The sequence below is a fragment of the Mercurialis annua genome, linkage group LG6, assembly GCF_937616625.2.
Source record: "Mercurialis annua linkage group LG6, ddMerAnnu1.2, whole genome shotgun sequence".
Taxonomy (NCBI): Eukaryota; Viridiplantae; Streptophyta; class Magnoliopsida; order Malpighiales; family Euphorbiaceae; genus Mercurialis; species Mercurialis annua.
The window spans coordinates 41,300,227-41,317,540 of record NC_065575.1 but is presented as its reverse complement, the minus strand read 5'-3'; the positions used below and the strand labels follow the sequence as shown (position 1 = coordinate 41,317,540).

General features: G+C 31.3%; 2 protein-coding genes and 1 non-coding gene across 3 annotated transcripts; 2 read left to right on the top strand and 1 right to left on the bottom strand.

The window, feature by feature from the left end:
- Nucleotides 1–1,917: 1,917 nt before the first annotated feature.
- On the bottom strand, nucleotides 1,918–4,344 carry LOC126654111 (methyl-CpG-binding domain-containing protein 4-like). Its single transcript, XM_050348178.1, has 2 exons — nucleotides 4,233–4,344; nucleotides 1,918–2,699 (listed from the first exon to the last, which is right to left on the bottom strand). The coding sequence occupies exons 1-2, from the start codon at nucleotides 4,275–4,277 to the stop codon at nucleotides 2,190–2,192; spliced, it is 555 nt and encodes a 184-aa protein (XP_050204135.1). The 5' UTR covers nucleotides 4,278–4,344; the 3' UTR covers nucleotides 1,918–2,189.
- A 4,353-nt stretch (nucleotides 4,345–8,697) lies between these two features.
- LOC126654024 (putative E3 ubiquitin-protein ligase RF298) lies at nucleotides 8,698–12,139 on the top strand. The gene is made up of 3 exons (XM_050348060.2): nucleotides 8,698–9,081; nucleotides 9,463–11,339; nucleotides 11,405–12,139. Exons 2-3 carry the CDS (start codon nucleotides 9,507–9,509, stop codon nucleotides 11,915–11,917), a joined length of 2,346 nt encoding a protein of 781 aa, XP_050204017.1. The 5' UTR covers nucleotides 8,698–9,081; nucleotides 9,463–9,506; the 3' UTR covers nucleotides 11,918–12,139.
- A 327-nt stretch (nucleotides 12,140–12,466) lies between these two features.
- Nucleotides 12,467–12,548, top strand: TRNAS-UGA (transfer RNA serine (anticodon UGA)). The gene has a single exon. It is a non-coding gene; the product is annotated as a tRNA-Ser (tRNA).
- Nucleotides 12,549–17,314: the final 4,766 nt, after the last annotated feature.

Here is a 17,314-nt window from a genome sequence, read left to right as displayed (position 1 = left end):
ACAATATCAATTAAACGAGTCATTTTTTGCAATTAATTTTAAAAATTTATGGTGCAATTAAACATAATATTAACTATTAAAATGAGTTTGTAAAAATTCACCATGGAATTATATAATGATTTTAGAAAATAAAAAAAAAACAGGAGGATATTATGATTTATTTGTATCAATTTATTAATTTTTGTAATTAAAACATTTTTAATTTATATTTTTATTCAGAAATATATTTTTATTTTAATTTTTATATTTTAAATTTGGACCCCCCCTGAAAGAAAAATCTGCATCCTGTCTGAACGGGTCTCCACTATGTGACAGCACCTTTAAACCTTCCACATTTAGACTAATTCCCACTCGAACCGGGTAGGTCCCTTGCGCGAGACAAACTTCTAGCCCCAAGTATATAAAGGTTGAATACATGAGTACGGTTACCTCACTTAAGTTAGCAGAGCGCCTTACCAACTCAGTTGCGCCTTGAAGGTTTTGTCGTATTTGACTTTGATATGAAATTTAAGAATAATTAATATGTATTAATTTATAAACACTAAATTAACTCTATTTGAAATTTGTTTATATTTATGACTATTATTTTTATTTGTGGTGTTGTATTTTTTTAATAAATTAAAATAGCAATTAATATTCTCTTAATATTCTAAAATGACAAATATTATGGACCAATTTTTTCAAATGCAACATATTATGGATCATAGAGAGTACTTTATTAGAAGTATTTAAAAATTTGAGAAAATGGACAACTCTATTGGAACAGATGGAGTATAATATTAATTAAATGTGTTATATAAATGTATTTGAATTAAGAATAATAAATTAGTCTATTAACACATTTAATAACATGTTTATATGTATTTTTTTTATTAAGCTAATAGACTGAAAAACCGCTGACTTTTGATTTTTTTTTTCAATTGCACCCTGACCTTGTAATTTCATCAACTTTACCCTATTTTTGGAAAAAAGTAGACAATTTTATTAGTGTAAGGATGAAAATATTCAAAACAACTAAATTTAGGAGTTATAACATATTTTTTTACTTGGACAAATTCAAGTAGGTCCTTTACCTTTTAAAAAATTCAAATAGATTCTAAATGAATATTTAATTAGATATATAATTAATTAATTTTATAAATTTTATAAAAAATTAAACAACGACATGTATCAACGTCTCCGAATCCACCACCGCCTTCATCGGACCCGCCACACCCGCCGTCGCTGGTCTTCCATGGAGGACGAGCAGATTTGTTGCTCATCCTCCATGGGAGGACGAGCAGACCTTCTTGCTCGCCCTCCCATGGAGGACGGTGGAGGGTCCGGGCGGTGGCGGGTCCGGGGGAGGCGGCGACAGTCCGAAGGCAGTGAAAGAGTCGGAGACATTTTAATTAATTTATATAAAATAATTTAAATTATTTTTTTAATATCATTATTTTTATTTTGTGGAGATGATGGTTTCTTGTGTAATTTATAACATCAAAGAATATTTAACATATTTGATAAATATAAAGGGTTTATTTTGAATGTTATTCAAATGAAAAGAGTTCAATTTGATAATTTAGAGCGTTATTGAAAATTAAGAATACTAAATATGATGCCGATTTACAACATTAGGGTGCAATTTAAAAAAAGAAATGGTCGGTCATTTTTAAAATTATTAGCCTTTTTATAATTAGGCGGTTTAACATGTTATTTTCCAAGTCATAACAGATTAATCGTTTATAATCAATCCATTTATAATCCGAACTCGCTTACCTTCAAATCGTGTCACATAAACTGATATATCAAAATTTGCCACAATAATTTAGATTAATGCCTTGCAACTGTTTTTGTGATGATAATGCCTTGTTACTTAATTCATGCAAAATATCCACAGAATAATCCATGCAATCATCCACAGAGGAGAGCGACACATTCTAAGAACAGTAAATGATACAATATTTAGAAACATTCCACAAGTCACAAGGGCAGCAACCTAATTGTTAAATAAATCTTATCCTTGCAGCTATTCCATTGTTCTACAGTCTGCAAATAAATAGATCAGCAAAATCTCTAACCAAACAAAATCCTCAGATGGAGTAAAAATGATCATAAAATCCTCATCTGACCAATCTCATAGACTACAACACAGAACTACAAAGTCGCCCTTAGAAAGGGCTCAAAAACATACAAGTTCCGACTCAAGCTCAGTCCTTCAACACCTTAACTTTTTTATTGCTGCTAGCAGCAGCAGCAGCATTAGCCTTCTTCACATCTTCTGGGATAGTTTCATCCATTACCTTTGGAGAAGTGAAATTGAAGTCATCAATAGATACACCTTTGTATTTTGGATTTGCGTCTAAAAATCCTGCGATTTCATTTCTCGTTCTTAGTTTCTTCCCTGTAGGAGTGATGTAGTAAGCATCCATTTTGGAAAAATCACGTCTGAGCACCAAGCTCCTCTTAAAGCCTTCTGGGGTCTTAGGGATTCCAGGCTTGTCAATGACCCACGTTCGACTTGCATTCAACTCGAGATCAGCAAGATCCTCACAAGATACACCAGACTTTCTGTCGCAGACAAAGGGATTTTCAATGATTTTGCTTCTGATTTCCTCGTACTCTTCTTGAGTTGTAATCACTCTCCATTTCAAACATTTTTCACATTGTGCAGCGTATGTATCAACAGACCGCACTACCCCTACTCCTCCTCGCACATTCTGTCATCATAATAATGGAACAATATTTTTAACATCTCTTTTCTTTTAAATTGACTCGCATGTCAAAAGTATAATGAGAAGGAATTAAACATAATAACAATCATTATAAACGTTGAAACTACTTAAAAGAGCAGTTATTTAATGAGAAATAACTACACTTAATAATGTGTTCTTCCACTTCTATCAATGAATCTTCATCCACATTGTAACTATTAACTAATAAGCCTCATCTACTTTGAGGATGACATTGACCCACTGCAGTGATGGTGACTACAGGTGGCAAGCAGTGTTAGCAAATGGCAATTTGTTTTTACGCTGTGTGGAGCAATAGGTATCACACAATTTGCCTCAACAGGTCTCAAGACACAGAAGGCTAACCCTGTCCAAGAGTTTAAGCACATAAAAATCCAACATATAAAAGTGATAACCTAACATGACAGAAGATGATTCCTTTCTACTTTATGTCAATTTGATTGATTGTTCATACTATTATAATCACAAAAAAGTTTTTAGAATGAAAAATAAATCTTCACATAGGCAATACACTGTAGATGATATAAGAAAAGCCTATTACAATGCATAAATATAAAACAAAATTATGTATATTTTAGTTGCTATTTTGAACCTAACTTAATTTTGTGACAATAGTAGGGACTAAACAAATTGGGCTACTCGCGAATTACTCAATCTCGACTCGGAATAAAGTTTGAAATCAACTCGAACAATTCGAGCAAAACTTGAGCTGCTCGAGTTTAATATCTCTAGAGCGGAGATCGGGTATCAGATAAAGAGACTCGCGAGAATCGCTAGCCTAAACGGAACTGTGATATTTTCTTATATGTAAAGAATGATAATTTATTTTCTTACTATATGACTTTTTATACCTCAAAATTGATTGAATTAGATATGTATAATGATTTTGTTTAAATTCATCATCTATAATATTCTTTTTGTGTATATTTTTTATTGAACTCAAGCTTAATCGAATGAAACTTGAATAGCTCGGATGTTGTTCAAGTTCCAGCTCGAGGTTGAAAGTTTAAGACTATTCATTTCGAGCCCCAGCTCGAGAGAGCTATACACAATTGACTCAATCCTGAGCTTGAAAATTTAAGTTCATCCGTTCTCGAGCTCCAGCTCGAGATCTGCATTCATACTGGACTAAATTCCGAGCTTGGAAATTTAAGCCCAAGCTCAAGCGTGACTAAGACATTGGATTTCGAGCTAGAGCTTCGCATAACTCTGGCTTGGCTCAGCTTATTTACACAGCCAGGCAATGTATTCAAGATCCAAAACCCACAAATTCAAACTCTAAATTTAGAAATCAGTAACACAATGATGCAACAAACATCTTAAACATCAATAAAATCAGACCACCTCCTTATCAACAACTGAAACCCTAAAATAATAATAAAAATCGAAACCCTAAAATGAAAATAATAATCATGATAACTATAACTGATTTCAAATCACATTACCAAATAATTACAAAACATGTAAAAAAATTAAGACAAAAGTTAGGGTTATTATTACCGACGACGTTTTAGGGGTTATTTGGTTGTCTTCTTGCGTCGCCATATCTCTCTCTCTGATACAATTTGTTTTTAAGATTTTCTTTTGTTTTTTAATGTTTCTTCAAGTTTTTACCAGGTGTCGTTACAACTTCAATGATAAAGTTACATGTGCAAGTAGAGATTTAGGTGACTGTCTTATAATTGTGTGACACGTGGAGATGTAATGGGTATCTGAGTAGGTGCCACCTAGGCGCTGAGTCTCCTGCATGCTTCTTACGTGTCAGGTGCTTTTTGTTTGTCTGAACGGCTAATTTTGGTGAAGTGGAATCTAATGGACCCACCCAAAGTTAAAGAACAAAAATTGGCGGGTACGGTAGGTGAGAGTGGACCCTTTCAGATTTTTTTTGGACTTTTTTACCAATTTAGAGATAAAAACAGATTGGAAGGAAGTAAATGAATTGGATTTTTTTGGATTCTTTGGATTCTCAATTTATGATCAAAACTAATGCTTTCATTTTCAGGTTTTTTTAATTTTTTTCAACCACTTAAATTTTGAGAAGATTATTCACTCATTTGCATCATTTATACTGTATGAGCTATAACTCGTTGATATTATAATTCACATTTATATCTTGTTTATTTAAAACTAAATTATTGTCATAAAAATTCACAAACTTTATACTCACTCCGTCCATTTTTAGTTGTCGCTTTAAGCTAAATTATTAAAATTAAGAAAGTGCTTCTTTTATTTTAAATTATAAATATAAAGACTAACATAACCCTATTTATAAACTCTACTATTAGAAAATTTAGTTTTGAAAATAGAGTTATTAACCTAATATTGGATGATTTAGTTTTGAAAATTGAAGTACCATTTAATGAAGTGATTTAATAAGAAGGCCAAAGTTGGAATACTATCGTAAAAATCACATAAAAATCCTAAAGTGACAATTATTGATGGACATAAATATTTGCCTAAAGCGACAACTAAAAATGGACGGAGGGAGTACGTTTTTATCAATTTAATCACGTATTTTAAAAGTTATCATAAAGATACACAAATTTTTATTTTTATTCTCAAATCCATACGCTGTACTGAGCTGACACTCATTATTGGTTAAAAATAACCTTCACCTCTGCAAATTCCACCAATGAATGAGTCACTTAAGCACTATAAATGAATTTGAAAAAAAAAATTGGTGTATTTTTATGACAAGTTTTAAAAGACGTGAGTAAATTGAGAAAACATATAAAATTGGTGAATTTTTATATATTCCTTAAAAAATAAAACAATATTATTTCTAAAATTTAATAATATAGACTATTAAAGTGTTCCATGAGAAGTTTATGATTTTACCGTTTAAATACATAAAATAATTGACTAAGTTATTTAAAAAATATATTGAAAAGGATAAAATGAAGTAGCAAACTTGTGAACCGTATTACTTAATTTCAACTGCCAAATCATAAAATTTTAAATGAAACATTTGCTCATATATTATTGAATTTAATCATATCGCTTCATTCTGAAATAATAGAGAAAAGGTGTGATGTATAGTAAATATCAAGGGTGTTAGAATAACTTATTCCTTAATAATTTATGAAATTGTGTTTCAAGACCTTAGAGTTTCAAAAATTACTTTTTAGGTGTTCTACATTTATAATGTTTCCAAAATGATCCATTTCATTTGCACCATTACTAGATTTTGCCTAATATAGAGCGGAACTTGAAGTTAACAATAAATAGTATGATTTTTTGTAAATTAAATACTTTCTCAATCAAATGAAATATTATAATTTATAACAGTTACACGATATCACTTTTCAATGTCTTGTTGACACGTTTATTTTAGTAGTAGTCTGTAAATCAAAACCGGATCGTACTTTATCGGCTATATATTTACTCCATCAATAGATATTCTAACATGGTTTTCGATGATATCAATTAAACTCAATATTCATCACAACTGATTGAATATACAGAGAGAGATCCTGTGAAGTTTTAAACATCAAACTGATAGTCAAAAATGGTTTGTTTATCGTATTGTTTTTATTTCATTTTTTTGTATAGTTCTAATCAAGAGAATGTTATTTGCTATCTCTTATTTTTACAAATTTTTATTATAATATGCAAATGATTATTATTGTAAAAATGTTGTGTTGCTTGTTACTGATGAGAATAATCTCATTAAATCCTCACTCTCATTCTAAATTAAAGTACATTAATTTTTATTTTATTATTTATATATTTTTATTAAAAATATAGTTAAACCATGAAACAGATTTGAACATTTTATTTCTTAAATATGATATTTAAAAAATTGGTGATCTATTTAAAAAACGAGATTTGCAATATATTTAATTACTTAGGCATGTTGTTTTAATTAAGGCGATGAATATATACAACCTACTTTAAGATATGCACTAAAAAATAATTTATAAAACGTACTTAACTGATTTTTTTTTTGACAGGGTAAAAAAAAGAAAGATTCAAATAGGAAGCTTATTCCTTTGACTTTTACTCCTTTGCAACTATCCAAGCTAATCTATTGGAAATTGCAAAAAGAGGTAACGTTTAATTAACTCAGTATTAAATTTATGGTCATCTAGTTCAGTCACTAAAGCTAATTTGCAAGTTTAGGTATACAAACTGATGCTATAAATAAGTTTGATGGCTATTTGGTTATATATGTATATGGCTCTTGGGAGTATATAGATGTATCACGATCAACTCAAGCTTGAGCTATTCGAATTTAATTTTAGACTGACTCGAATATCAATTAAATTAAAGAGGTTTATGAGGCTCACAAGCTAAATGAGTTTATATATCTAAAATAATCATTTTTTTCTTACTATATTGACTATTTTTACCTCTAAATTAAAGTGTATATCAAATCAATTGATTAAATTTTAATTTTATGATAAACTAAATTAAATGCATTGATGTGATTTTTTTAAAAAAAATACTCCCTCCGTCCCGTTTAAAAAGGGACAAATGACTTTTTCACATATATTAAGAAAATATTAACTACTATAATATTTTCTTATTTTACCCCTATTTATGATAGTGTTGTATTTTGTGTATAGACTAATAGTCATTAATTATGAAAAGAGAAAAGGGGGTAAAAAAGGAAAATTCATATAAATTGGAACAAAAAACACGATATAGCCTTCTTAAGTGGGACAAATAAAAATGAGATATGTCCCTTCTTAAATGGGACGGAGGGAGTATTTTTTTTATTAAACTCTAGTCGAATTCAGCTTTGAACTTAAAAAAGTATACACATTTCAGCTCAAGTTGAGTTCTAACTTGTAAATCACATTTGAGTTCAGTTCCTTCTGTTTACATTCATTAATCGGCTCTTGTATGCAATATCAAGAAAAGATGGAAAAACTATACTAATAGTATCTTAATTTTTATAAATATTTTATCGGAAAGGTACAAAAAAATTTAATGTTTATTCCGAATCTCACTTGACCTCTTTATGTTTTTCGGATATTAATTACGACTCTCATGTTTCATGCATTAACAAAAAAACACGATTTAATAGGAACATCCATTCCCGTTAACTTATCCGACGTGGTACTTCTTTTCTACCACAAGACTCCAACTCGGCAATGCCTTTTTAATAAAAATTACAAAAATGACTTTGATATTTAGTTTGATTCTTACTTAGTCACTTTATGTTTTCCGAAATTCAATTATGATCTTAATGTTTTTCAAATTTGATGTTTTCGTTAACAAATATGATGTGATATCAAGTTACTGAGTCAGTGACTTAGATGCATGCAAGATTTTGATTTGGTAAAAATTAGTAATATAAAAAATATTAAATGACAAATTTTTTGTACTCTTAATTTTTATCCAATTATGATTTTCTAACTCAAGGGTTACAAATAACAGACTTACTTATTTTAGAGTATAATTTGATGCCTTGCATACTCTTTTTCATAATTAAATTTTAATTTGAATAATCAACTTAACAATATGATTAAATATCTGTACAACCTGACTTATCGTGCTACGTCGTCTTTCGATTACCACTTCAGCTACAAGTCCTTGAATTTTTGAACAGTGTAACGCCAAATGAATAAAAAAGGCTAAATCTTTTATGAAAATTTCACAAAAGTCAAAATCTTTCAATTTTATTTAATTTATCCTGAAACGTAGGATTTCATTTCAATTATATCCAACTTGTGATTTTATTTTCGTTGACGATGTTAGAGTTAGAAATATTATCTAAATCAGGTAAATAAATTGTGTTTATATTGACTATAACGAAACTAATAGATTGAACCGACACAATACGAACACGATCCGTAAATCCATTTTGACAACCCCCAAATCAAATTAGATAATAAATCAGACAAACCAGTGGTTACTAGATAAAATTAGACAACGAAAAATTACCATAATTAGAGTCCTTATTTAGTAAACAAATCAAAAAGGCTTAAAACTGGATTTGATGGGTTGGATTCAGAGAGCCCCTATATAAACCCATCGCCATTTTTTCAAATTCACACACTCTCCGTTTCTTTTCACTACTCAAACAGCTTCATTTTAACATACCACTCCATTTTAATTGCTCATATGGATTGAACATGAAAATTTCCAGTTCTCATCAGGCCGTTTAGGCAATAGAAATTTCTCCTCATTTGGGTTTTTCTTATTACTGTTTCTGTCTGAAATTTGCATTCATTGCTCTTTTAAAGTGACGGCTATGGTTTTGTATTGATTTTTTTTGTCTATTTTGAAATGGGTTTTAGTGTTTGTTTGTGTTACTGGTTTAGCTCGTGTTTTTGAGTTTGGGTTTTGATACAGGGTCACGTGTTGCCTCCCTTTTCACCACCGCCACTGGAAGTTTCCGGTATGTTTTTTGTGTTTTTTTCTTTCACAGTTGATTATCTTTATTAGTTAGGACTGTGCATTGTGAAATTACTTGTATTGTATTGAGTATAATGGTGGTGTGTTTGGTTCAAATGAATTCTACAAAATTTTGTGGAAGCAGCTGTGTTTGGTTTTACTTTAACAATTATTTAGTTAACTCTATTTTTTAAATTTTTGTAGAATGAATTCATTTAGTAATTCGTTTGTAGATAAATTGAATTTTAAAGTAAAATCGAACCAAATGATAACTGAATTTCTGTAGTTATTCTTTGTTCTTTTTAAATGGTATTGATGATCACTGTGTAGTTAATGGCTTTTTAGTAAGTTCATTTCTCATTTTTTTGATTTATTTGGTTCATAGGTTTAAACGAAAAGTTGTTTCTTGTTGTTCAAAAACCGGGTAAAATGGCTAGTACCGGCGGCGGCGGTAGTGGTGGCAGAGGTAGTAGCGACTTAAATACTTTAGATAAGGCAGGTAAGAACAAAAGAAAACTAGTTGAGCATTCTCCAGAGAGTCCACTCAGCCACCCATCACCTTCGACTGAATTTCCTCTGTATGAGTCGTCCTCGGGAAAATCTGAAAACCCACCTAGTGACCTTATGCATTCGGAGGCAGCAGCAGGCTCGTCTCAGTCGGATGATTGGGATGATCCTCTTGCATGCCAACTCGAAGAATTGTTGTTGTCTGGTATACGCACCATTTACCAAAATGCCATCAAGTTGCTGGGTAGGAGGGGATATAGTGAGGATGTAGCTCAGAAAGCCATGTCAAGGTTAAGCTTTTACCATGGGGGTGCAGATATTGTTGAAAACATTGTGAACGATGCGCTGGCCTTGTTGAATGACGGAAAAGGTCATTCGAGAGATATTATGTTTGAGGATTTGCAGCAGATGGTGGAGTTCACCATGATAGAATTGGTTAATGTGCTTATGCAAGTCAAGCCGTCTTTATCCAGCGGCGAAGCTATGTGGCGGTTATTAATTTGTGATATCGACATTTCACAGGCATGTGCAATGGAAGAAGAAATCTCGGGTGAGAGCTCTTCTAGTTCTGCCCAATCGAGCTTAACATCGCAAAACTCAGAACTTCCTGGATATACCGATAAGCCAAATGCTGCAAATTCTTCTCTGCCTCATGACAGTCTTAAGCAAGAAACGCTAAAATTTGGAAGTTTTATGAATCCGCCGAACACCAAAAGCTCCCCTACACAAGAAAAAGAGACTGTGATTACTGTTTCAGACATCTCGGAGAAATCCTCGAGTGGCCAGGCTACATCCCGACCATTTTCCTTTGAAGAAAAATTAAAGATGGGGAGTAAATCACTCAACAAGAAACAACTTGCAAGTTTGCAGAAAAGCTTGAATGCAGAGAGGGCTATACGAACTCATGGTAAGTCGATTTCTCAATCGGGAAAGATTTCTAGTCTCGGAAACATTATTTTAGAAAAAAGATTGAGGTCTCCATCAAAATCACATAGTTCGGGCTTAAAGATTAAAGCCAAAGTGGAGTCTATTACAGTCCGCGGAAGCTTTCAGGTCCCTGGCAATGGTCCTGTTATATCTGCCCCAACTCCAGAAACAGCTGAACCTGTGGTATCCGATAAAAAGGCTTCACCAAAGCTTGAAGCTGGCGTGAAATTGGTTCCTAAGATATCTGATTATTACGCTGGAATGCCATACGATGAGTCTTCGGGACAGCATATCCCGCAAGACGCGAAAGATGAAACAATTCTGAAGTTAATTCCTCAGGTAGAAACGCTGCAGAACGACGTACAGGGTTGGACGAACTGGGCGAATCAAAAAGTTATGCAGGCGACTCGTAGGCTCAGCAAAGACAAACTCGAACTGAAATCACTAAAACAAGAGAAACAAGAGGCGGAAAAATGCGAAAAAGATAAGAAAAATCTAGAGGAGAATGCAATGAAGAGGGAATCAGAAATGAAGTCCGCCTTGAGCAAAGCTACTAGCCAGTTTACGGCAGCCAGCTCGAATATTGAAAAGCTCGAGGCTCAACAATCTCTTCTCCAGAAAGAGATGGAGAGGCAAAAATTACAAGCTGTAGCGTCTTCTGTGTACTGCAGTGAAGCATTGAACAGAGAGAAAAAGGCACAAAAAGATGTTGAATCAATTAAGGAACAGAGAAGCTTATTAGAAGAGGAGCTGAAGAGTCACAAAAATCAGGCTGCTGAACTGCAAAATCAAAAATGCAAGGCTGAGAAGGCATTGAATCAAATTGAGGTATGCAAATTCACCATTTCCAAAAATTAGAGTAATTCTTGTCTTGACTAACAATCAATTCGCAGGGTAAATGGAACCGAGAGAAACATATGAGGGAAGCTTTAATTGCACAGATGGCATCCATAAGATTCGAACGAGAGAAAATTGAAGCTGCAGGTAAAATACAGGAGGATTTGCTGAGACAAAAAGCAGAAAATGAAACGAGAAAACACATGGATGAAATCGAGAAACTCGAGAAACAACTAAATCAACTGAGATTCAAATCTAATGCTTCGAGAATAGCTGATCTTAAACGAGGCATGGATGTAAAGTGCAAAGATACTAATCAGACAGTGAAAGGAAGACAAGAAGATTGCAGTAAGCATACTGGAAAGGCGGTGGCTGCGAAGGGATTGAAGAGGGAGAGGGAATGCGTGATGTGCTTATCGGAGGAGAAGTCGGTGGTGTTTCTGCCGTGTGCACATCAGTTACTATGTGTGAATTGTAATGAGCTTCATGAGAAGAAGGGAATGAAGGACTGTCTTACGTGTAGAACTCCGATTCAGATGCGAGTTGCAGCTCGATTTGTTCCCAATTGAGGTGGTGTTTATGCCTAATTTGCACGAGGAATTGGGTAGTGGAACTGAAATTTGTCAATGCCATTTTGTTTGTTTTGAGTCATACACAGTTCAAAGTTAAATACTGGTAAAGAAATGTCAAGATAAAAAAGTGAATAAAAAGATAGCAGTGATAGAGACGAATGTAACTCATGAGTTTATCTTGTAAGTATTAGCCAAGGTAAAAAAAAGTCCTTCAAATTACTCGGAGAGAGTATTTAAGTTTTTTTACCTAAGATCCTCAATGTTTCATTTTCTAAGATCCTCAATGTTTTAGAACGTCGCAAAAAAACCTTTTAAATTTTTAAAAGAGTACCGAGGTCTTTTTAGTTTATTTTTTTGAACACTTTACCTTCACTTTTTGTAAGTTATTTATGTATATTTTTTTTCAAATGCGGGGTTATTTGCACCAAGTGAAAATATTGAGGGCTTAATTGGCTTAAAAAACTATAAAGACTTAGTTTTGATTAAGTATCGTTGTTTTAGCTGTGCTAGTTATCTTTTTGGTTTTGATTAAAAACAAAACAAACAGTCGATATGTCCGAGTGGTTAAGGAGACAGACTTGAAATCTGTTGGGCTTCGCCCGCGCAGGTTCGAACCCTGCTGTCGACGATTTTTCCTTTTCTTTTTTAATATTGATACTTTAAGCATCTAATAAAAATTATATGGACCCTATAGAATTGAATGAACTTCATTGATTTATTATTATTTTTTTAAATAAGAGCTTCTTTATAGCAATTGGCCACATAAGACTCAATAATACATAAATACATGAAACATACATTAGGTAAGGAGCCATGTGATATTTATCATTCTGTATCATTAAATTTGAAGATATAATAAAAAAATTATTTACATAAAAGATTCTTCATGTTTATTATGCAAATTACAATCCTTTGAAATCAAATTCTCTTACTCCATTTATAGGAGACTGTGAATGTGAACCCCCTGCTTCAGCCAATCAATATTACTCCATACTAACCTTTTTCCTTCACTTATTAGTAATTGTTTTCAATTGAACTTTGATTAGAAACTAACTACTTTAAGAAATAAAAAATTAGAAAAAGTCCCAATCTAATATCTCTACATAAAATACCAATATATTCATCATAGGCTAGTTGATGACATTTATAATACTATAAATTGTTTACTATATGTTAGAGATGGCTATTGGTTTCATGTGATTGACATTCTTTTTATTTAATTTAAATTAATGGGCCTCATAGGCTCACAGACACCTCTAATATGGGGTTCATATGGATTGTATGTCAAGTCTCAATCTTTTCAAAATATATTTGGCCTAACAAGTGAGAAGCATTGGCCACAAGAGAATGCAAGTGGCACTTATTTTATTTACTCATTTTAGAGTAGAAGTAAAAATACTTACTATAATAGACTACATCTTCTATGTCATTGATAGATAGAATTGATATATAATAGTATTATTAAAATAACGTTAATAATATAATTAAATCTATTAAATTTTTAATGTTTAATTAAAATTTGTTCATTAGTAATAAAATGAATAAAAATTATATATAAGATTTTTTGGAAATAAAAGCTAAAGAGTGTGGCAAAGAATGATTATATGAGCATTAGTATGATGCATTTGGAGATACAGCAAATCCCAGCTAGACCCACATATTTAAATTACATTTTAATCTAATCATACCTTACCTAACTCCTTGTTTTAGCTCTGTTTTATTATTGGAATTGCATGGCTTTTCATTGAGAAAATGGCAATAATCCATTTCCTTTTGGAATTATTATCCCATGGATACTTCCCTATCTGTAAACCAAACAACAGTCATATTCATTAACCAAACCATAAACATTTGTCACTAATTGCAAATTTAGATATTTCCTCATTATCAAAATGATAGACCGTTTAAACAAGCGCTCATGTTTTGAAAAAAAAATATAGTTCAATTTGTTAAAGTTGATGTTTTTATTTTTTAAATATATAAATAACATATTAATAATTAATATTTTATTGGTATATTTTATATTAAATAAATTTATTAGTCTAATTGATTTCGTAATGCTATTAAAAATGACAATAATTTCATATTATAATATAAAATAATTAATTTATTTGATGTTTACCATGTATATTATCAGTGACGAAGTCAGACCCTAATTTGAGACTAGGCACGTTATAATTAAAAAAATTAGAATTTTATATTATAAATAACATGCTTAATCAATAAAAAATACCAACTTTTTATGAGTTTTGTCAGTTATATTTAAATTTTTTAAAATTGCACACTTAGCCTGTTTCAGCATATTTGATACTTTTTGTAGTCATTTTTAAATCAAACCAATTTTTTTATCAAAATATTTGGTTATTTTGTGGTTTACTTGGATGAGAAGTGTTGTCATGTCTCTCAATCGTTGAATTGACAGTGACGTGGCCGACATATCGAAAAAATTATGTTCGACTCAAAAAAATAATATAAAAGGTACCAAATATGCTAAAAGAGGCTAATGGACCATTTTTAAACGTTATATATATATATAATGTGTGTATATATGTATGTATAACTGACAAAACTTGCAGATATTTGGTATTTTTTTGTGATTAAGTTTAAATAATATACTAAAAATTTTAACTTTTTAAATTATAAAATAGGAGATTATTATAAAAGGAACAAATATTTTAATTAGTTTTCAAAAGATTGGTATATTGATAAAAAAAAACATATTATAAGGTAGAAGCACAATTACAAATCCTCTACATATAACTTATAAATTTTTTCTAAGGCAAATTTTGTTGAAAAAGGATCTGAAGTAGGGTCCATACACTGCACGGCTCTACCTTGGATCCGTCTCTGTATATTATGTTTGGAATGAATAAAAAAATGTAAATTATTTTCCAAAATAGAAGATTATCTATAATCTAAAATATCAAACGTAGTAAGATAATTTATCAATTTGGAACAAAAAAAATACAAGGATTTGGATTCACTCATGTTCAAATGAACATGATAAGTTATATTCACTAATTTACACTATTCATTATAAAATAAATGATGTAGATTAATTTAACTAAAATTGGACTTATTTAATCTATACTATTTATTTTATAATGAATGGTGTAGATTTATGAATATGACCCTTCATGTAATGAACATGAGTAAATCTCAATCCAAAATATAACATTACAATAGATGGATCTAAACATTTAACTATAACATTTAAATAATGACATGACATAATTGAATTAGTTAAACTTTTTTACATATATAATAATATATTTAAATACCATTAATTCTATCTACAACTACAAGTTATATGGTTGACGTAATTAATAAATAGAAAAACACAGTTTTATTAAAAATTAACCAAAAGTATATTGTTTTAATTTTTAAATAAGAGTTTGAAATTAATTAGATCCATAAAGTTAAACGAAGTTGGTCAATTTTCTAGCAGTGTATAATATAAGAGTATGCATTCAGTACATACTCCATTAGACCGAACAGAATTATCTATTTATTTTTAAAAATTTAATCAAACTGAATTGAAAGTAATTTAAAATTAGATGGACATAATAAATATTTATCGGTTTAATTTTTAGTTTACTTATTGAATTTTATTAAATTTTTCACTCACTTAGTCACTTAAACTGTATTGACGTTAATTCAATCATCACAATTATTCTGATGAAAAACGAACAAAGGATCACTTTCACCCCCGAATTTGTGTCAAAGTATCAAAAAAGTCCAAAGCTGAAAAAAGGATCACTTATACCCTGAACTTGTGTAAAACGGGTCAAAAACCCCCCTCCCCACTCTCACCTAAGAGAGTGTACTACACTCTCCGGTTTTTCATAGTGGTTTTGTTACTCAGGGTGGTTTTTGATAGAAAAAAGTTGAAAATGGTCCTAATTTTTTTTAAACATTACAAATTAAAACTTATAATTAAAAAAGTACAATTTAATCCCTATTATTCTAAAATCTAAAACAACAAATTAACCCTCTAATTTTTAATATATAACAAATTAATCTCCAAATTTTAAAATATGAATTAACTAATTAACCCCAAAAATTAAAATATTAATAAATCAACCCTAATTTTTTAATATACATAAAAAAATTAATTTTTTTTTTATTTTTTTTTTAAAATACAGACCCGCGGGTCTGTTCTTCCAGACCCGCGGGTCACAGATCCTCAGGTGAGGATCTGTTAACAGATCCTCACCTGAGGATCTGTTCTTGAGATCCTCCGACGAGGATCTGTACAGATCCTCGCCGGAGGATCTGTTGACAGATCCTCGCCGGAGGATCTGTTGACAGATCCTCGCGCGCGAGGATCTGACAGATCCTCGCCTGAGGATCTGTTACAGATCCTCAGGCGAGGATCTGTTCTTGACAGATCCGCGCGAGGATCTGTCAAGAACAGATCCTCGCACGCGAGGATCTGCAGATCCTCGTTTGAGGATCTGTTACAGATCCTCAGGTGAGGATCTGTCAAGAATAGCTCCGGCGAGGAGGCTCCTCCTCCTCCTCGCCGGAGCAAAAAAAAAATTAGAAATTTTTTTGGCAAAAAGGCTAAAAAGACCCCTAAATTAACTAGGGATTAATTGTAATTTATTAGGTTTTAATTGCAATTAATTAGGATTTAATTGAGATTAATTAGAATAAAAAATATTAATTAAAAGCCCACTCTCCAATTAAGGTGCCACATCAGCATAAGGGGCTTTTTGAGCCGGTTTACACAAGTTCAGGGTATAAGTGATCCGGTTTTCCAGCTTTGGACTTTTTTGATACTTTGACGCAAGATGAGGTGTGAAAGTTATCCTTTGTTCGATGAAAAACTATTTGGGGCCATATATTAGTACAAAATAATTAGATTGACGATGCAGAAATGGAACCCACACACCACAACAAAGAACAAGAAATAAAAGAAAAGGCATGGGAGTTATGCACGCCGTATTTTAGGTGACGTGGCGTTCCCAATAAGAATCCTTCTTTGCATGGACTTCACCACTACTCATTGACTCATTGCTCAACATGATAAAACCTATGTAGCACGGAAACGGAAACGGGAAACGGAAACGATACGAAACGGACACGGGGAAACGAAAGTTTTTCAAAATGAAGGACACGAAACGTGGGGGAAACGTGCAAATAACAAAAATATAGGGATATATTTATAAAAATATTATCTAAATATTTATGATAATTAACAAAATAATTCATTTAATATACTAATATTTAAAATTTTATAAATATATAAAAACATATAATATAATTCAACACAAATAAGTATATTTGTTGTATTGCGGGCAATGCGAATGTAAAATTTATGGGTAACTAGTTAGCTTTTTTTATTTGTGGGTAATAATTTTAATTTTTTTACAAATTTTTAATTTTTAT